Source organism: Hyposmocoma kahamanoa, unplaced genomic scaffold (genome assembly GCF_003589595.1).
Source record: "Hyposmocoma kahamanoa isolate Upper Pololo Valley unplaced genomic scaffold, ASM358959v1 92, whole genome shotgun sequence".
NCBI lineage: Eukaryota > Metazoa > Arthropoda > Insecta > Lepidoptera > Cosmopterigidae > Hyposmocoma > Hyposmocoma kahamanoa.
The window spans coordinates 22,061,367-22,083,468 of NW_020654748.1; the positions used below are offsets into that span (position 1 = coordinate 22,061,367).

Here is a 22,102-nt window from a genome sequence, read left to right on the forward strand (position 1 = left end):
TGATAATCTGGTACTTAGTGAATTTTGTGAAGGAACATAATGCTAATGGTGTAGGTAATCACTGAGAAGATTTATTGAATAAAACGCCTACAGGTTCAGCATTAGGCAATACAAGCGAGACTGAGGAGAGAACCATTTCCATTGTATACTTCAGTTTAGTAATAATAGAGCTCCTTGTCAAAGAGTTCGTCCAGGAAAGTACAGTCACCTTACCAATTTCTGCGGTTTTGAAGGGTAACGACATAAGACATGTTAACTTATATCTTAGGGGTTATGGACAGGCGAGTTGCTTGCCGCCAGGCGCACGACTAGTTCGTCCCACTACTTGGTATAAAAAAAAATTACGGTCCTGATTGTCTAGTGGGTAACAGTCACTTCTCAATTGAATAGTCGTCGATTCAAATCCCCGTGGAAGCATATACCTAGGACTTTAATAGTAATAAGCAATTACCTGGTCCCGACCGGAGCCCGGGGCTGGTAGTTCCCGGGGTAAGTTGTTCTCACAGCAATAACTTTGCTAGGAAAATGTGTAGCAATACATGTGAAGCGCGTCGTTAAAGCGTAGGGTGATGCGTCTTATCGACAGCCATTTCAGTTACTCCGGCGACGACGTGTGGCTATGTGCGTGGAGCTGTCAAAATATTATTAAGTACATTTTTTCTTGTTTAAATTTTTTGGTCTGTCTTTGTTTATTATGGACCGATTCATACGTAACTTTTATAAATTGTAGTGACATTAGTAAGGAATCTTATTGTTTGAGTATTTTTTGTAATTGATTCTATTACTTTGCCGGTATGTCAGTCTTCGTATAAAAATAATAATTTGGGGCTATAAGTTCCTCCCTCGAGGGGCTGGTTGTTCCTAGGAACAACTTCCACAATTGACCTGCAATCATACTTAAAATTTTTATGACCATTTTTCTTTGTTTTAAGGACGCTAAACTACAAACGGGCTCATATCACATATTTAGACAAGATGAAAGAGTCACTTATGTGTGTCTCAACTGTGATTCATATGAAGAAATTTGCGATGAACAATATTACAGATGAATAAGAATGTAGTTGTTATTTTTTTAAGTTAGTTGTGCATAATATAAATATTACATTCGTACAATTATAAAATAGGTGGTTTTATTTAAGAAAATTTTTGTTATTCTGTCATAATCTAGGCGGAACAATTTGCCTCAAAGGCGGAACAATGCGCCCCAAAGCGGGACTGAACGTTCTGCTCCGAAATTTCTCAAAAATTTGCCTCTGTAAAAAGACTATTGAAATATTAGTAGAAGTGATTATACTATTACAAAAAGCGTTAAACATTTGTTCAATATTTCCACATGTTGAAAATCAAATCCTTCATTTTCAATATAAAACTGCAAGTTATTTGAAAATCGGAACGTTCAGCCCCGCTCTCCCAACGGGAGGCAATATCCAGAAACACCCAAAACTGGATTGAGACCGGGAGATCTACTTATGTTCCTCGTCCGACATCTGTTACAATTACTGTGAAATAAGTAATAATCGACCAAATTAAACAACAATTTCAAGTACGAAGTTTCAATCGCGTCATGCGTTTTTAAATCTGGTCGAGTATTACTTATTTGACATTGTTTTGGACGGATGCGGATAGAAAATGAGAGTAAACCTCCAGGTCTCCTCGTCCAGTACCCATTATACAAGCCTTTGGGCAATCGATGTCGTCGCCATTTTAATTCTAAGTTAATATTTGAAAAGAAAAGAAAAGAAGGAAAATTTTATTCCATACCATTCATTTTTAATTATAAGTACTTACAAATTTAACAATAAAATAAAAGTAATATTAAGACACTGAATGGGCACCACTCAGCATATGTCACGGCTGAGAACAGCCACGGCGCTGGTATTATGTGGAGCCCATGGAGTGCGTCACGGGCGCACCAAACGTACACCACACACGAGACACAGACATTTTATGTACGCAATCAAATACACACAATTAACAAATAGTGTGTTACGTAACGAATAAATAATAAAATGTGAGATGCTTACCCAAATGTATGTACCATATTCATAATTTATTAATATAATTATTATGTAAGTAAATGCCACGAAATTTTTATTCAAACATATTAAGATTCAACACGACTCAATTTGTTACTACGATAACTAACCTGAAAAAGAAAGAAACTACATATTTTTTTCTAACTATAACATGAGAGTAAAACGTATAAAAAAGTATGTAAGTAAATGCTGTAAGGAATGTAAGTTGAAAACGGTTCAATACCCTTGGAAAACATGTAAAGTCACCATCTAGCATTGGATCAATGTGGAAAACTATCGCCTAAACCCTCCCGATGACCAAAATTTTGGTGATGAGCTTTGTAGAATATAAATAAAACAAAAGTGTATTCCATCCATTTATTTCTATGTTTCTTACAACTACTTACATGTTTGTTACTTAAAAAAGAGTACCCATACAATTTTTTAATCATCAGAGTTTTACTCTGTTCAACTTTGGCACCAAGTACAAATTATAATAAAATAAACAATAATCTCAGTAAAGAGTACTAAAAAAACCGACCTCAAAAGTACGTGGAATTACATCTATTTGCCATGTTTTTTTTGAAATCGGTTACCGGAAAGTGCGCATACCCGGATTCATCCCCTAGTTCGCCACTATACGGCCCTTGACACTTAGAAGAGATAATAAAAATAGGTTCTCACTACTCAAAGTATATTGAGAGAAAAACGCCTTGAACGAGAGAATAGCAAACTCAACCATTAAAATAATTGCTCCTTATAATAAAATTTAGGCGCTATTTATAAAAATGAATCTTCATGCGTGAAAAGCCACTCTTAGAGGTGGATAATTTTCTTCAAAATTAAATGGAACCACTATAGAGGTACCCTCTTTCCAACAAAAAAAGAATCATGAAAATCGGTACACAAATACCAGAGTTATCGCGTAACATACATACAAAAAAAACATACAGTCTGAAAAAAAAACAGAACCTATTGCGATTTTTTGTAATCTATACTCTTCAATTTCATGCAGTAACTTAAACCAATAGGAGTAGAGCCCCTTACCCATCTCTACTGCCATGCAAATGTGAGTAGGTATTACTGCACTCTGGTTTTGAAGAGTGATGGCGAAACTTCAGGTATATGGAATTTGTCAAGTTTATGTCTCATGATGACGGGTGCAGTGACTTTGACTGGCACTGCAATTGTATTGGTATGCGTGTCGTTTACCACCAGGCCTATGACTTGTCTGTCCAGTTACTTGGTATCATGAAAAAATGAAGTTAACACAAATATTTAAATAAGTGTGCCTGAAGTTATATATTGAGCGAAACATATCATTCCAATTTCAAATCACGTGACCAAGAATTCACGACATTTTGTGAATTTTATATTCGAAACGACACTTTTTTTAACATTTTTTTTAAAAGGTTTACAAAACATAACGATTGCATAAATAAGAAACAGGAGAAACACAAAAACGCAATATTTTCGGAGAACTGTCGAATACTGATATAATTTGCTCATTTGTTTCTATTTTTGAAAAAATACAGTTGTTAAAACGTCTCTAATAAGTGTTTATGTTTGGAGAAAAATCGACAGAAATGTAGTATAATACACAGTATACTTAATGCTTAAATACACAACGATATTATATATATTGACAGGTTATGAATTTGCCATAAAATTTAAAAAATAATCTCAAATTTACATATATTTTGTACGATTTCTACGAAGGTCTATTTTTTTTAAATATATTTTGTCAGTTTCCGGAAAAGCACTTTTTGAACTTCGTCGCTTTATTGTTCAAGGTGCCATATAAGTGTGCTGTCTGAGGATCCTATGAAATATGAAACAAAATTGTGATTATGACCGAGGAAAATAGGCAACAACACATATTGAGTTTGAAGATATTATATTATTCAGAATGTTATTGACTGTTCGTCCAGCATGTTGTTTGTTTTGTTTCATATTTCCTCGGTTTTATTTTTTATTCTCTAATATAAACAAATCCACCTTTCGGAATACAAACCCAAGGTGGTCGGCGGGTATATCTCATTTTTTCTTTCAACAATATGATATCTAAGAAATGGACCTGATGAACCAAGAGCTGACAGTCATCTCGCCCTACGTTTGAATAATGCTCAAAATGTTCAACGAACTTAACGTCATTTCAAAATCAAAATAACTAATGTTTACAGGTAGCGTAAGATCAGAATGGGCATTCTAAAAATATTCTTTCGAAAAAACACAAAACTTTTCACAATAAAAACAATTTATAACCAAGAAACACATTTATAAGACAAGCGTGTACAGAATCGACAATTTGAAAAATTTCCTATGCATAGCGATGCAAAAGACAAATACTGCGATGTTGCCAGTATTGCGGACACCCTGGGACCCTATTTCATCAATTTAATGTAGTTTTAGAACTTATGTTTAAGCCTTTAATGGGTATTAGTCTTTTGAACCTGTCTAGGTATTTATTTATTTACGCACACATAGAAGTAAACATTCAACATTTATTACACACTTATTACATTAAATACAGTACAATTATAGAATCTTATTATGTGCAACATTTTTGGTTCACGTAAAGAGATCTTCGTCGTACAAAAATGTAGTCAAACTTAAACCAATTCTACAAAATCCCTGTAATCTGTTGACGTTATAGTAAGCTTCTAATATCGTAGGTACAAAAGAGATATTACTATAAAAGCTTTATTTTAGCAGGCTACGGCAAATTGTAAGGTGAAAAACGCAGCTTCTTCTTTTTAATTCGCGAAAAGTTAACAACACATCGACAGGGAGTAAAAACCATATACATTATCTAAGCGACGTATTTTTACATTGAACGAGCGAGATCAGAGCTCAGTAGAGCTAGCACAATAGGGCATGGCTTGTGCAAGAGCGAGATATAGCGTGAGATAGGTACTGCTATTCTCGCAGAAATCCCGTGCTTTGTGTCGCTTTTGCGCGCCCCGTCGTGGTAGCCCTATAGAAAACATTCTTTCGAAAAAATATTAGAAGCTTTTTTCCATAAATGTACAACTAACGCATTTTTATAGAATGAGCGAGATTAGAATGCGCTTTTCGAATAGATAACAAGTTTTATAGCTGAGCGAGGTCAGAACAGGCGTTCTAAAAACATTTTATTAACATCAATTTTTTTCATAAAAACATTACATTTGATTGATATTGATTGGTTCACGTTCGAAATTTTTTAATGTTGAATTTGTAATTATTTTAAAACAAACACATATTTCGCGAATATTTAACTGTCTACTCCACCAGTTAAAAGCTGTTGAAAGCAGCGAGCTATGGAACGAGCTAAGCTCGGAATGAGCGACGCTCGGAATTTCTCTGAAGGATTAAGATTAGAAATGAAATTATATGATAGGGTGCCCAAGTGGCATAGTTGGTAGAACATGCAAGTTAAAGTGGCAATGAGCTGTCCAAGTGAGAGAACCCACAACCGATGAGGGAAACGAGTTCTTGACTGGAGACCACGGCTCGGCAAACGTAATATAGAACGCCCTCTGCCCAGATGCATTGACGATCTGCGAAATGCTGCTCGCAGTAGATGGATGCTACAAAACGAGAAACATAACGAGATAGAAATATATTTAACTTATCACGCTCAACCGATTGAGCGCACGTTATTTAGCCGCGTATTCCCCTACATTTGTCATTAGCATCATTTACACAGTCACTCTACCGCGAATGATCAAGAGCGCACAGGTTTGCGCGCGGGAAAGCCTACACGCGCAATCTTGCGCGTGTTTGATTTTTTTTAAGCTCACGTTCTTTCGCGCGCGATTGTACGTGTTCCTTTTTGTTACAACGGAAATAGCGTCGGAGATAGACCGAGTAAAACTGGCGCGCGACTGATGAGCACCGCCGTCTTGCCCTTTTCCTTCCAACGTCAACGTCTCATAGATAGAGCGCGATAGAGTATCTGTGTAAAGCCCGCTTTTTGCCGAAGTATCTATACTAGGTGTTTTATTTATACCAATTTACAAAAACTTATTTAGTCAACACACGTCGACATTGTATTTGATAACTTATTATTGATACTCTGGAGTAGAAAGGGTGTAAAAGACAAATTATAAAGTTTACATGAGAGGAAAACAAAAAGTAATAATCGTTTTGATTGATATTTTAATAACTGTATTTATGTAAAAAAACCTTGATATTAACCTCAGACGCAATAATAAAGAAAGTTTTCTTATTCAAATGTAAGTGTGCATTTGACCTCCATCTCACCTGGAAAGTGACGATGAGGTCGACGATAACACACCTAAATAATGCCTATTCACTCTCGCCTTGAAAAGGTCCAAGTTATAACGTTCAGGGAACATGTATGCAGGCAGAGAATTCCACTCCATAGCCGTTCGCCATATAAATGTGGAAGCGTAACGCTTCGTGCGAATGGGTACGGTCGGTGGGATGGAATGGTGGGTGTGTACGGGTGGAACCCAAGCCTACGCCTAGTCCCCCGATGATTGAAAGGGGAAGGCGGAATTAATTCGTATAAATATATATATATAAATATAGTATCTCCACCCGCCTATAAGCGCTTTTTTGTATCTTATTTAGTTTCAGTTTTATTATTAAGCAAAATCAGCGTTATTGATATTTTTTCAAAAAAATACTTCAGGTGCCAATATTTCGAAAGTTACCAATATGCAAATGCATTAGTTATGAAAAAAAGGACTGAATAACTATTTTCTTTTTAAAATTTATCTATACACCCGTTCTTCCCCGAAGTATCGATTTATATTTACTTTACTATAATTCATACAGGATTTTTTTTATGATTTCGAAAGTTTACGACATTCACTTTTTTTCCGGCACTACTCACACATCTGCCTATACAGGTTGACTCTTAAATCAATACACAAAGGTTTTACTATGGGCATCCCTTTGAAATCACAAAAAAAATAACTTTCAGACTGAATCGCCCTTTAGAAATCTTAGGTATTTCGGGGTCAGCCTGTACTAATTTGTTTAAAAATATCTTACATGATATAATATAAATAATACAGAGGTATTTTTCAGACATTTATAATACTTAATTGTGTACTTACTTTGATTACACTCGTATACTGAACAACACCTGACATTCCTCCTGTTCTTAATAATTTCTATGTTTCTAATCGCATACCAGTCAGCAAAAGACAGCCTAGCAACATTTATATTCACTCTTTCTGACTCAGTGTTGCCATTTAAACCATTATTTCTACTAATTACCTTTGAAATTTAACATTCCTACTTATTATCTGATAATTTCACAGTTTCTACTATTTATCCGTCAGATTTCACAGATAATTACACCCTTTTTAATAATATGAAATATAATTATACATAATTTCTTCTAATTACCTGTCAAATTTAACAGATGACTATACTATTCCTACTAATTATCTGATCATTTCACAGTTTCTACTAATTATCTATCAGATTTCACATATATTTGTACAGTTTCTATTAATATGAAACATAATTAGATTATTTCTACTAATTATCAGTCAAATATAATAGTTAATTAGTAGAAACGGTAGTTTAAATGGCGGCATAGCCTTAAAGACTAACTATAAAAGATGCTGTCGTTAGCCTATATGCTCAGAAGATAAGGAATAGTACTTTCATCTTTTATCCGCAACGGACATTATTGCCTTCGTGAAAATATCTGCCTAACCTAATCGTCTAATTTGAAAGTCCACTTGACGTTTTTCATGAGATGTCTGAACACTTCAAAACTACTTTATATGATAATTAGTATTAATATTTATTTAATAAAAATAAAAGGAAACAATAAAATATATCAAGTCATTGAAAACCAAATACAAAGATTCGACAACAAACACATAGAAAAATTCGAGAGGTCCGCTGGTTCGTTCCGTGGCTTAGTATAATAGCGTCTGGTACAGTTTGTTAGAATACATCGGTTCGAATCCCACCGGATCGAAGGATTTTTTCTAAGTGTTCGATCTTTGTATTAATAATTATTATAAAATACAAATGAATTGGGCTTATGATTCTGAGGACGGTGGAGTAAATAGCCCTGTCTGATAAACTGCCATGAAAAAATAACAAACATAGATACGCCATCTAAGAAAAAAACACAACATAATTTTTATTTTATTTCAGAGATCATCATCATCATTATCATCTGTTTACACGCATCCACTGCTGGACATAAGCTTCCCCTTGGGCATGCCAACTCTTCCGGTCGTGTGTCGCCCAAATCCAGTCGCTGCCAGCCACCTTTCTCAAGTCGTCCGTCTATATTGCCGCAGGGCGTTCTCACACTACGTTTTCCTTGATGTGGTCGCCATTGCAGAACAAGTCTGCTCTGCCACTTAAGCTTACTGATTTTGCGAGCTATGTCGGTCAATATAGTTCTCTGACGTATGACCTCGTTAGAGATTCGGTCCATCAGAGAAACCCCAAGCGTAGTTCACTCCATCATACAGTGCGACCTTGAATTTGTGGGTACGGCGTGGGTGGGTACTGGTAGAACGCACTGATTGACTGACCACTTTAAAGATACATAATGTTTACTTTTATGACGTTTCGATTTATGCTTTTATGTACCGTAACTAGAGTTAATATGCTCTCGTGAATATTCGTTTGTTAAATTAAGGGAAACAGGAAATTAATGTTAATATTCATCTAGTCCCTATTTAGTGTTACACAATTAAATTATCTATTGGAAATGAAACTGTTATTATCGGACTTAAATTGCGTATATTTGTTGCTTCAAATAAACCAATATTTTGGGAATTTTGCAGGTTCTTTGGTCATGGCTACCTCAAACAAATTAACGCGATTAAAATCCAAATTGATGAAAATTGTTTATTTTTCAATGTGCAATTATCGCTAAAACCTAAGAACATGATAGATGATTATAGAGATAGATACTTTAACGGAGATGGAAAATTTCGTGATAAAACCTATATATTGGAAAGGTTCAAGTATAATTATCTTCGAGGGCTTGTTAAGTCACCAACACACATTGGAAAAGCGTGTTAAACTGAAATCTTCTAATTACAATAGATTCAGTAGGGTACTGGAGTAGCAGTAGAGCTCCCTGTGAGAGTTCGTCCAGTAAAATACTGCCACCTTTCCGATTTCTGCCGCCAAACAATAATGTGAACTTTACTGCATCCTGGTTTTGAAGGATTGAGGGTGCTGGTGAAATTACAGGCACATGGGATCTGTCAACTTACGTCTCAGGTGTCAGACGCAGCAGAGGCCACTCAGATTTTTGAGATTTAAAGCTTTGAGTGGTACTGTAACTGCTAGGAACAGTCGTGTCGCGTACGACAAGGAGCACGATTTGTACGTCCCGTCATTTGGTATTATAAAAAAAATGATCCGGCCTCAGGAATGGAACATAAATGTATTGATAATGACTAATGACTTTGTGTTCTGAGACAATGAAGACAATCAGACTAGCTCAAGATAGTTCAAACCCATTAGCGGGTGAAGATGGGTTGTGGATGATAATGAAGAAAATGTATCTAAATATAAGTTACTTTAAGTGTTTGTAATTGGTGCAGCTATGCAAGCTAACGTGGGATGGAATGAGCTTTGTTTGAGGTTTTTCTCACGGATCGAATCCCTAATCATACGTCAGAGAACAAAATTGACCGACATAGCCCGCAAAATCAGTAAACTTAAGTGGCAATAGGTCTGCATAGGTCGTAGAATGCCCTGCGGCAAGATGGACGGACAACCTTAGAAAGGGAAGGCTTACGTCTAGCAGTAGATGCGTGTAAGCAGATGATGAATCGGTGTACATTGCGTATCCATGGACCTAATTAACATTTGTGTTAGTCAAGACTCTACAATTAATATAGTACGTTCGATTGTTTTCATTTAATTAAACTACTTATTAAGTAAATGTCAATTCGACCCTTAGCGTAACAGAAAGGTGGCAGTGAGAATTACTTGAGATCACTCGAATAATTACGTAATTCTACTATAATGCGAATTGAAATATAGCTTGTTTTTACGAACAATTTTCTTGTTTTAATTTAAAATTTACAGAGGTGAATGTTTTATTAGGAATTAGTACATTATAATTATTAATATGATTGAATATTTAGAAAACATTCCTTCGATCCGGCCGGATTCGAACCGACGTCTTCTAGCAAACCATGGTAGACGCTATGCCAACTAAGCCACAGAACGAACCAGCGGACCTATATATTTTTTTTTGTCCGATCTTTGTATTTGGTCTTCAACGAAATTTTAGCCGTAGCTCCATCTATGAGAAATCTATCAAAGTATTTAGTCACCAGTATCAGTGTGTTAATAAATTATAACAAAGTAGTGGAGTAATTTCATAAAAAATAATTGAATTCAATAAAAAATCAAATAATACATTTTTCTTTCGATGCTAAGTGTATCGTTCTATGGGCGAAATCTAGGTGGAATGTGAATTCCCTATCGAAACAGAATCTCTGCACTGCTGCTTTATTTAGAAAAATTATAAACAATAAACGTTTGCGCGACCGTGATATCCTCGAGGGGGTGAGGTATTTCTCCTAGTAGCCCTGTGACATTCGTTGCAAGCGCACATGTGTTTTTATTTGTGTTTGCGGTCTCAGATTCCGCGCGCGACCGGTCGTGTTCCGGAAAAAATCATGGAATGAAATTGAAAACTGGGTGAGTATTTCATATTACTTGTACTATATTACTTACAAAATTACATTATTTTGTGCAATGTATATTAAAATATTTATTGTTTCACTATTTGTTGTAGACACAACATGAGTTACGAAGAATCAGAATGGCTTGCAGAGAAAGCGGAAACAGAAGATGAAGATTTTGATAATGTCAAACCATTGCTACTGATAATGTTAATGGTTATTGTACCTGCTCCTAAAAAAAGTTAGAAGATTTTTGTTTTGTTTTCTTTTTATAAGAATTGACATAGTACGTAGAACGTCATGAAAAAAACGTTCTAAAATAATTGTGATTTTAGAGTTCCTACAATATTGTGTAATTGGTGACAATATTGATTGATCTCGATAATAATCTCCTAAAGTGTGCTTATGAACGCTTGAGATAGAAAATTTCATCTTATTTTGTTATTTTGTTGATTTTTAACGTTGTTTGCGTAATTTTTACTAAAATTTTGAATTTTTATAGACTGTTCAACTAATAAGTACAAATTTAATAAAACAATAAGTAAATAATGTTTTTTTATTTTCATTTATATTTTCAATTATATTGATAAAAGACTTTTTTATCATGTGCTACACAACGTCATGAAAATATTCATTTGTCTTCTCAAACTGAACGCGTAAAGTTGCGGTCTCACAGACCGCACGCGACTGCTTATGTTCGGCGCAAGAGTGCAAAGGTTAAAAACATTATCATACAGGCAATAATAACGCATAGAATGATAGTTTCATATCAAACGAACCGTCACAAGTGAGGCAAAAATCAAATTCATGTAGACTAGTTTTAGTACTAGGTTAATTTTCGATTTTACTGAATATTTATATAAAAATACAAGTTGAAACGCGTTACTTCCTTGTGGAATGTGATGTTAGTATCTATTTTATGTTTGTCTGACGTATTTTTACACTCATTTACCGCATATTTCGTCATTTTTAGCTAAAATTCTGGAGCTATTCGCGGTGTAAGTTGGCCTTGAGCACTGAAGGCCCGTCCGCTCGTGTAGGCCTTTTGGGAGCGCTTCAATTTGCCTCACTTAGCGTGTGCGGACTAGCTTTCTATGCGTTATTATTCTAAGCATACAGGGTCATTCATTACTAACATTATAAATGACAACTTTTACACAAAAAAAAACTCTTAAGTAAAAACAAAATATATTAATATGCTGCTCCGCGACCCAGTGAAGGTTAGATCACTGCACTTGTGTTGAATATTTTATCAAGCAGTTAATGTTCTCACCCTCCTCCGCATAAAATAAATAACACAAGCGCAAATATAGTCACAAACACCACCACCAAAAAATATACCCGACACGTTTTTCGCCTCTCCACGAGGCGTCCTCAAGGGTTGTTGATAGCCCGACCCTCAGTCGAAGAATAAGCTCGTTCACAAACGTTTGATATATTATACTCCGGTACCCTCAGTGTTACTATTGTTGAAACCCGAAAATACCCGTAATAAAGGTGATGATGCAAAATCAATTGTTCATTTATTATACAACCCCCGTGCAGTACGTACTTTTTCCGTCTGTTTTAAACACTTTGAATATACTAATTACTTTTAAGTGTTTGTTGTGCTATCCGAAACTTTAAGCTAGTAAGTTTAAATGTGCTGACGTCTTTCCCAACTACCCCCATGTCTGCACCTACGTTTTGCATCGAACTGGTATTTACACTAGCGCTTACTTTTGTTACCGCACAGAATTACTGCCATTTCGAGCGATCTATTTAAATATTTATATTTTTGTCATCATCATTATTATATCAACCGGAAGACGTCCACTGCTGAACATAGGCCTGCCCCAAAGATTTGCAGACTAGCCGATCGGACCAGGTCATCCGTCCATCTAGGCAGTCCCATTTAACGCCTTTCGGTTCGTGGTCTCCATTCGAGATCCTTTCTGCCCCAACGGCCGTCAGTTCTATGAGCTATGTGCCACTTCAACTTGGTAATCCTTCGACCTATGTCGGTGACTTCCGTTCTTCTACGGATTTCCTCGTTCAGTAACTTTGAGCTTTTATATGAGGCCCATTGTAAGTGACCACGTCTCAGAGTCGTAGGTTATCGCTGACAACATTTATTTTTGTACTAAAGTAAAATCTGATGTATTATCAAAAGTAATTGAACTAAGGTTGTGGTTTATATGGTTAGTTACATAGTCCTGTAAGATTGTTAGTAGTTTATTAATAACCCTGTATAAAGACAATATGTAGTAACAGTTACTACTTTGTTATAATTATTAATACAAAGATGGAACACTTAGAAAAAATTACTTCGATCCGGCCGGATTCTAACCGACGTCTCCTGGCAAACCGTGTCAGACGTCAAGCCAAATAAGCCACGGAATAATCCTCTGGTTTGTTAATTAATAATTATAACAAACTAGTGGAGTAATTTCACAAAAAATAATTGAACACCAATTCAATAAATAATTAAATAACAATTACTACTGCAACAATATTTATCTTATTGGTCTTCATAAAACTTTTGCTGAAATCGAAATGGATCACATTACACGCTCAAGTCCTTAATTACTAAAGCGAAAAGAGCTTCCTTTCAGTAGCTAATAGCACTGCCATTGCCACGTGTTAGTTGGCGGTGGTAACGACATTATTGTTGAAATGAAGCTCTTTTCACCTTTAATTAAGCAGTTAATTGATACTTATCTTCCACATTTTAGCAAATCACTAATGGAAGTATCTCAACTTGTCTTTATTAGTTTTCAATCGGATGTTCTCAAAAACTTCATTCGGAAGTACGAAAGTTAATCACTCTCACTGAAATTCTCACTTCTTGAGTTCAAGTCGGTCGTTGTAGAGTTAAGAATCTAAAATCGAGTCGAATACTACAAAAACGTATCAGCTCTTGTCTGCTGCGTCGTATGACAGTTGTTATTGGTTTGATTTTCCTCTGGCAAATGCAGTCTGACCTTCTTTGAATTACCCGTGCTGTTACATTGGTGTACTCGCTGTTTCGGGAATTTGAGACTGTCGTCTTTCATCTAAAGGAAAATATATTTTTTATTATTCTTTTCGTATTTTAATTGTGAATAGGTATTAATGATTTAATTATACATCCAATGTAGTATCTCAATTTCTTTATGCATTCGCTGAAAGATCATTTGTCGCGATGTATCGCTATAGTTAGAAAAATGGAACAATTGAACTATCAAGTCAGAAAAACTGACAAGTTCAAACCATATTAACATCGAGTGGTAAAGTCGGAAATTTGTACTAGAAATGATTTCCCTGTGTATCAACGTTTCCAAGTTCTTCTTTATTGATCTTGCGCAATTTTCCCGGCAAACGAACAAAGAAATTCTTCGGCAATATTAAGTCTGCCCTTGTATGTTTCTGTGTATTGTTTATATAAATCTTAGTCCAATGTTAGCATTGTTGCGAAATATAGCCCTAAAGCGAGATTTACTAAGGATTATAATTGATTTTCCGTTGTTAACGGTTCAGCACACACAATTCAAATTATTTGAGGCTAGGTGACGTCGGCACCAAGAGAGAAACTGGATTTGGTTTGGTGATACGTAAAATTTGATTTCACTATTGCACTAGTAGTTGTGTATACCTCATGTGATATTCAATTTATTTATACAAGTTTAGTGGACATACCCTGACAGTGAGATCATGACGCATCCTGCTGTGCGAAGAGGTGAGCAGTTCGGTGTGTGCACGCGACTCGTTCCCAACAGGGCTGTCGGCACCCTTCATCCAGCACCACAGCCACTTGTAAGGAGGGATGTTCCTAATAGAAATAAAGAAAATAGATAAGAAATTAAGACTAGCTAAATAATTATTCCATTCACGTCTGTGTTTCTTAGAAACATTAAGTTAACACCAAAATAAGCATGTTGTCAGATTTCATAGACCTTTTTCGTTCTTGATAAAGTTGACTACACTTATAACTCAATTTCTCTTCAAAACTTAATGTATTTTAGCTAAGTCATAAACAAGATACAAGAGGGGAAGTTTTTTCTCCATCTAAATAAATATAATATCTTTATTACGAGGAGATGTCACTCGTCGGTATTAAAGGAAATCTTATAAGAAGCATATTGATGACCAAAACAATCCGATTTATGAGTCTAGCTCTTGTTAAGTTAAGAAGTAGTTTGTTATTGATACACTTATAGGTATCCAAATAAGTAAAGAATATTATTAATATTGCCTGGGAACTAAACACACGCTAGTGTGTGAGCTGACACATTCAGAGGAAAGCGGAAGTACTTTTATCACGTCTTAAAAAGAATTAATCAAAACTCTAGATCAATTCCAATTCATTTGACGGCTTCCATTCTCGAGTGGCTTGCACATTGGTTTTCAATGTGTCGGCATCTCCAGCATTCGATCCCCAGTCAGGTAAGGGTATAAAACCTAACTTTTCTATATGGTCATGGGTCTAGTTGTCTATGGTATCGTCATTGTTTCCGAGTTTCATAACACAAGTGCTTTAGTTACTTTGGTGTCAAAGCAACGTACGTGACGTTGTATAATACTAAAAAAAGGTTCGGACAGTTACAAATTTAGCATTAATAATTCGCTATTACAATTTTCAACCAATATACTGGGCATTTATGAAGGTTTGAATTGTTTTTATCTGTGATAGGAAGATGACTCCACTCCACCAGATGTTAAATGGAAAGTGGAATAAATTCAAATGTGAAGGAATCTAGTGCATTGTTATTACAATCACCGCTCTAGCCACCTCCTTCCTACATGCCTACAAGAGCCAGTTTGCACTTTTTTGAATCAACTTGCTTTGAATATCGTCAGAAAAACTTGTAGCGACTAACTTGCCGAAGTAGAAATTGCTACGACTGTCATTTTTATCCAGTAAGCATTAATTTATGTTGGCTACGCACTGCTAATAATAGATTCCCGTAAATCTTGCTAATTTACTTGCCAAGTCATTTACGCGGATTGATTTAGCAACTAGCTTACCGAGGTGGAAACTCATACCGTAAGTTCCGCGGTATTAAAGTCAAAGGCACAAATAATGTAAGGATTATTTTAATTATCACAACAAAAAAATATAAATGCCTTGTAAAACGTGTTGAATGTGATTATAATGGATAAGTAAGATAAAGTTACCTACTTAAAGTTTGGTCGAATATACTCCGCTTATGCCTGTCTCTGATAATTAGGTAGGTAGGTCTAGATGATCGACGAAAACTCTGAATGAGTAGTAAATTGAGCTCATTATATTAATTACATTACAAACAACGCCAAATTGCCTTTAGAAAGTGCCAAAGCATCTTAAAAAATATATTGTATTCGATTATTTTTATGATTTATATTTTTATTACTTTATTATGGATTCGATTTTTTTTTATTAGCTTTATCAACGACATTTATATTTTTTCAATTTAATTTGTTTGATTGATTAAAATTGCAGTAGTAAATGTTAAAATAACACTCTTATTATCTTGCATGTTGTCTTCACCTATAATTGCTATAGCATTAACCTTTTGTTTTGTATTGTTAAATATTTGAATGTTGTAATGTATATAGTGTTGGTGAACTAAATAAATAAATAGATGTATTTGTTTAGCCTAAGTCTTGGGATTTTACTGCACTTATAAATACAATAAAGGAAATTTGGTTGGATAGTTGAAAGTTAGTCCATTACGCCGAAATGGCTTACCGTATATTTAAAGATGAAATTTGTTAGGAAGATCGTACGGACATTAGCATATCCAGCTACAAATTTCCGGATCTGGTTCCGTTAATCTGGAGGCGATATACGAGCAAAAGTGCTGTGACTGTACTTTATAACGAATTCGTGAGCAGTTGATAGATATTATCGTTGTGTAGCAAACAACATAGCTTAAGCCATTTTAATTGATTTAAAAGGAGAGTGCTTAAAAACAGCGTATGTTATTGTGTAGAAGATTTTTGAAGCTATTGTTAGTGATACGTCCTTTATCTAAGATTAGCAAGTAGTTTTATGTACGTCAGTTAGATAATTTTTATCGATATTCACGTCTTCTTTTAATAAGTTACGTTCAAAAGTAATAACCACCTAATTTCCACATGAGCGGCGTTGTTTACTAAGTTACAATTTGTAAAATTTCACTGTTTTTCAATTTTCAAGAAACATGTGGATAGACGGAAGCCATTTGACTTACGTTGAAAGTTATAAAACGTGACTCTGGTGGAAATATTATGGAAGAAATTGACAAAGGTACAGAAATGGATGTTTAGATGGTTAAGACCATTTGCCCATATCTATGGTTTAGACATGTAGAGAGCATGAATGAAAGAAAATTGACGAAACATGTTGAAAAGGTAAATGTGGGGTAACTTAGTAAGGGTCGACAAAGGCGAACATACTACGATCGAATTGAAAACCTCCTAAAAAAGTACTGGTCAAGAGTATCCTTAACTAACGAGCGTATCTGAAAGCATTGATGCGTGTTGATGAGGCAAAATAAGTACGTAAGGATCGTAGTGAGTAAAAGGTTGTAGCCTCCGCTTATCTCTATAGTAAAAGGGCGAGAAGTGTTTATAAAACGAATTAAGCCAAAGTATTTCAAACTTGTACTAAGATATGAAATTTTAACGAGATACAAAGAAGGGATTGTAATATTAAATGAGTTTTTAACTCTTACTAAAACCTTTGAAATTTACTGAATACATAAAATGTAGTATTTAGCTATTAATATTTAATTTGGCTAATGTTGTTCTTATCTCATGTGTTGCGGTACTTGGCAAAGTCAAAATTTATAATAAAAACAAAGCTCTGTGAAATTTTTTCGAAATGTACAAGTTAGCAGTACATAATTAATTTCAATGGATTCAACCGTTTTAGAGAATACCGCATACATGTATCCGTTAACACCTGAAACGATTACTGATATTTTTATTAAGAAGTAAAGCAACAGGTTTTTTACAGAGTCCATTTAGTGAATGAAATAAAACTGATTCTACCATAAAATGAATATTGCCACTACGTTTAGTAGCTTTTAGGGTTGGTGTAGAATTGTACAAACTATGTCGTTAGAGAGCAGGTTGCGCATCCTGACCGTCCATGATCTATTATATTGTGGTGTTACATTGAACTTACAAATTACAAGAAGCATTAAAAAGTATATTTGTAATATGTGCAAGCAGATACTATGTGACGCCTCTTTCAATCGCCATCGTAAAACTACAGGATTTTATTTCGTTCGGTTGCGATTTCCAGATGTGGCAAGCAACTTTTTAACCGACTTCAAAAACAGGAGGAGGTTCTCAATTCGAGTGTATGTTTTTTTTTGTATGCATGTTACGGGATAACTCACCGGAGTTATCCCGTAACAAATACCGATTTGTGAACCGATTTTCATGATTCTTTTTTGTTGGACAACCTTTCTGTCATAGTGGTCACATTAATTTAATTTTGAATCATTTTGCTGTTCACGCATGAAGATTCGGTTTTATAAATAGCGCCTCAATTTTATTATAAGGAGCAATTATTTTAATGGTTGATTTTGCTATTCTCCAATTCAAAGCGTTTTTCTCTCTCAATATACTTTGAGTAGTGAGAACCGATTTTTATTATCTCCTGTGTCAAGTCCCGTATAGTGGCGAACTAGGGGATGAATCCGGGTTTGCGCACTTTCCGGTAACCGATTTCAATAAAATTTGATAATTATATGTACTCTCACGTACTTTTGAGGTCGGTTTTTTTAGTACTCTATACTGAGATTATTACATTTATTAAAAGTCTTTGAATGTATTACTTCTAAAAATAAAATTATGTCTCCTTAATAAAGCAAACATCTTATACAATATTTAAAGTTATTTCCCTCCGTGTCCCATAACCCATTATATAAATACACTACAGTTTTACAAAATACATGAATATTTATAAATAAATAGAAACGTATAATTACAAGCCGTCAAAGTTTCATGTTTTCAAAAATATCTTCGACAAAATACTTTTCTCTTAAGTCTTGCTCTTCGTTCAAGTTTTTCAATACATATAAAACTATTTGTGCAATAAAAACTTTTCTTTCTCAATCAATTGCGTTTGATAAAGTTTCTTTGGCTTCAAAAGAAAACTTTTTTCACCCAATTTTCACCACAAAAGGTGGAACTTAAGAGTTAGTCAATTGAATTTGAACTCGAGGACATTGGAGTTTGGAATTTAATAAAGCGTTTGATATGCTTAGACATGAATCAGTCGACTGCAAGATGAGGATAAATATCTCAAAAGTCCAATTTATCAGAACTTCTCGTAATGATGTTATAAACAGGATACAAAATGTACGTTTTGAAAAAAATAATGTATGTCTACGCTTAAAACACTTACATTTTTGCAGATACTATAATTTTTATTGAAATTGTGTTCCTCAGGGTGAGTAACTGGCACAACTGGTCACTTTTTTAAATTATACAATTTTAGACAATAATAAATTATTTCCGTAGCAAAAGTAGCGCAAGACCAAAGTAAGATACGAACTTGGAGCAAGAACAGTCAAGTTTGGAACTTAATAAGGCGTAGAGAGGTTGGTCATGAATCATTTTGCCACTTGATGGGAGTTGAGTTAGTTCACAAATTAACTTGAAATACCTTACCATCTATGTAATTAATGACCAGAACAAATAACCTTATTCTGTTAATTGGAAATCCGTGACTTGGTTTTTAATTTCGGTACGTATAAGTATATATATAACAATGTTAATATTTATATAATAATAATGAAATAGTGGAAATCCCTCCAAAGAAATTTGGAAAATAATAAACGAAGAAATCTCGTCAAAACAGGGCAGAAAGATATAACTCTTAAGAACTGTGACACAAATAATGTAGAAGAAAGGGACACACCGGACCATCTAAACTTGATGAACGGACGATGCAATACTTCAGTGATCACGTACGGAGTGCTGATGTGCCGGACGTTGACTTACCAGCTGTCACTCGTACCGACCTTGACTGCGTTGCTAAATCCATGCTGAAGACCCGAAACACTTTTGACATATAATGACATATCCGTCAACATACTACTGTCGATCTGGTCAACACTATCTATACTATCTATCTATATTTATTTAATCGGAGTTATTGGTATTCCTAATCAACGAGATGTTTACCAATGCTGTCTACCCCGACGTGCTTAAGTACACAAGAGTATGCCCAGTATATAAAAGTAAGTCTGACAAAACATTGGTCGACAACTGTAGGCCATTATCGATAGTACCTAACATCTCCAAATTTATAGAATCGATTTAGTCACAGTACCAATCTACCAGTACCACGAAACCAATAGCTTATTGACCGACAGACAATTCGTATACTGACAACACATATCCACCACAATAGCAGCATATAAAACAATTGACTGTATCACCACAGGCATCGATGACAAGTGTAAAATAGCTGGCATATTCTGCGACTTGTCCAATGCTTTTGACGTCATAAGTCGTGACCTACTTATAAAAAAGCTAATGTGCTACAGTCTACGAGGACGTGATAGTGACCTACGGCGATCGTTTTTAGAAAACCGAACACGAACGGTTGAAGTAATGTCGGGTAGAAAAAGGCTGAGGTTGGAGTCTGGTAGCGTGACGGTAGGGATTCCACAAGGATATGCGCGAGGAAATACCCTTTATATGATTGATGATTTTGATGACCTACCATCTGCCGTATCGAAAGGTAAAAAAAAAATGTATGCTGATGACACAACAGTAGTAGTCAGTGCGCACACATACGAGCAACACAATCAAATAATTACCACAGAATGCGAACAACTGGAAAGATGGTTTTCAGCAAATGGTTTGATACTCAACGTAAACAAATAAAATATTAAACTGATGACAAATGCAAATTCTTAGGTTTTACGTTGGATCCTCTGAATCTTGAATTGGAAACCGTTGGTGCCTTGTAATGCGTTGAGGCAGGCGTACTTTGCACACTTCTACTCAATTATGTCTTACGGTGTTATTCTGTGGGGCAATTCGACAGAAGCTGACTGGGTAATGCGTAAACAAAAGCGAGTGTTACGAACCATGGTCGGCATAACCCAGTGGCGATCCTGCAAGGCGCTGTTTGCTGTACACCGAATAATGACCCACTACTCGCAAAATGTTTTTGAGGTGGGATGTTCACGCGGAAATACTTAGCACAATTTAAGCGAGTGGAGGTGATGGGTGGGTGCCTCAGTCGCGCGGGACAACTCCGATCAGTACCGCGTCGCACTGCACTACACGAGAAAAATCTGCGGGTTATAGGACCGACTTACTACGAGCACCTACCTGTCGAACTAAAAAATGAATGTGGTGAGGAAACGTTCATGTGCAGACTGAAGAACCTTTTAAAGTACATTACGTACGTCATTACACTCAAAGTACTTAATAAATAATTAAATTTTCATATTTATTAATGAATTTGACATTCGCCGTATTATTATACTTTAATACGTAGAGCGCACTATAAGTTTCCGGAATGAATAAGAAAAAATACTATAAGTAGTCAGAAATGAATTTACTGTTTCTCAAATTATTCTCCGTTACCGTTAATGCACTTTTTCATACGAGTGAACCAATTTTGAAAACATTTATGCCACTCCTCCGTGACAATCTCTGAAACATATATTTCATACTCTTCGACAGCCTCGTCAGGTGATGAAAATTGGTGACCGCGTAACTGGTTCTTAATTTTTGGATATAAATAAAAGTCACAAGGTGCAGGGTCGGGATAGTACGCGGGATGGCTCATAAGGTCAAAGTTGTTCACCTTCGAAAATTCATTTGTCTGTCTGGCCGTGTGAGAACTGGCTTTACTGTGGTGCAAGACGATACGGCGTTTACGGTTATTTTTACGGAGTTTGTCAATAACTTCCGGCAAACAAATGGGCGCGTACCAATCATTATTCACGGTACAAAGATTCTCCAAAGCAACAGTAGCCACGTGTCCAGTTTTATTAAAAAAAGAAGCACTCATCCTCTTAGAGGCACTTTGCACGTGCAAAACATTGGCATCGTGACTATAAATCCATGTTTCGTCACCTATTACTACCTCCCACACCAAATTTGACGTCCCTTCCTTGAATCTGATAAGCATGGCATTGCACCGAGTGACGCGATCCGTTTTTTGAGCCTCAGTCAAATTGCGTAGGATCCACCGAGAACACGGCTTTTCACACCCAAATGTTTGTGTAGTATTGATTATATTTGACTCATGTCTATGCCTAAAAATACCCGAATCTCATACCCAGACTACTTATAACGTCCCTGGAGAAAGTGTGTAGTTGACGCTCTGTGTAATTGTATTTGTATGCACTTTTAAAATTCTTATAATGCATACACTCAATACTCAATACTCAATATATTTATTGAATTCATATGGTATACATGTCTTAAATTTAAAATAATGCTACACATATGAGCCCTTTATTAGGGATAACAATAAAA

The 22,102-nt window shown here is 35.4% G+C and overlaps 1 protein-coding gene across 1 annotated transcript in view; it reads right to left on the reverse strand.

The window, feature by feature from the left end:
- Positions 1-13,452: 13,452 nt before the first annotated feature.
- LOC113236951 (cardioacceleratory peptide receptor-like) overlaps positions 13,453-22,102 on the reverse strand; it is a 53,973-nt gene continuing 45,323 nt past the window's right edge. Inside the window, exons 10-11 of the mRNA XM_026473177.1 lie at positions 14,318-14,450; positions 13,453-13,695 (exon numbers count right to left, since the gene is read on the reverse strand). Of these exons, the coding sequence (XP_026328962.1) occupies positions 13,540-13,695; positions 14,318-14,450 (289 nt within the window). The 3' untranslated portion in view covers positions 13,453-13,539. The remainder of the gene's footprint in view (positions 13,696-14,317; positions 14,451-22,102) is intronic.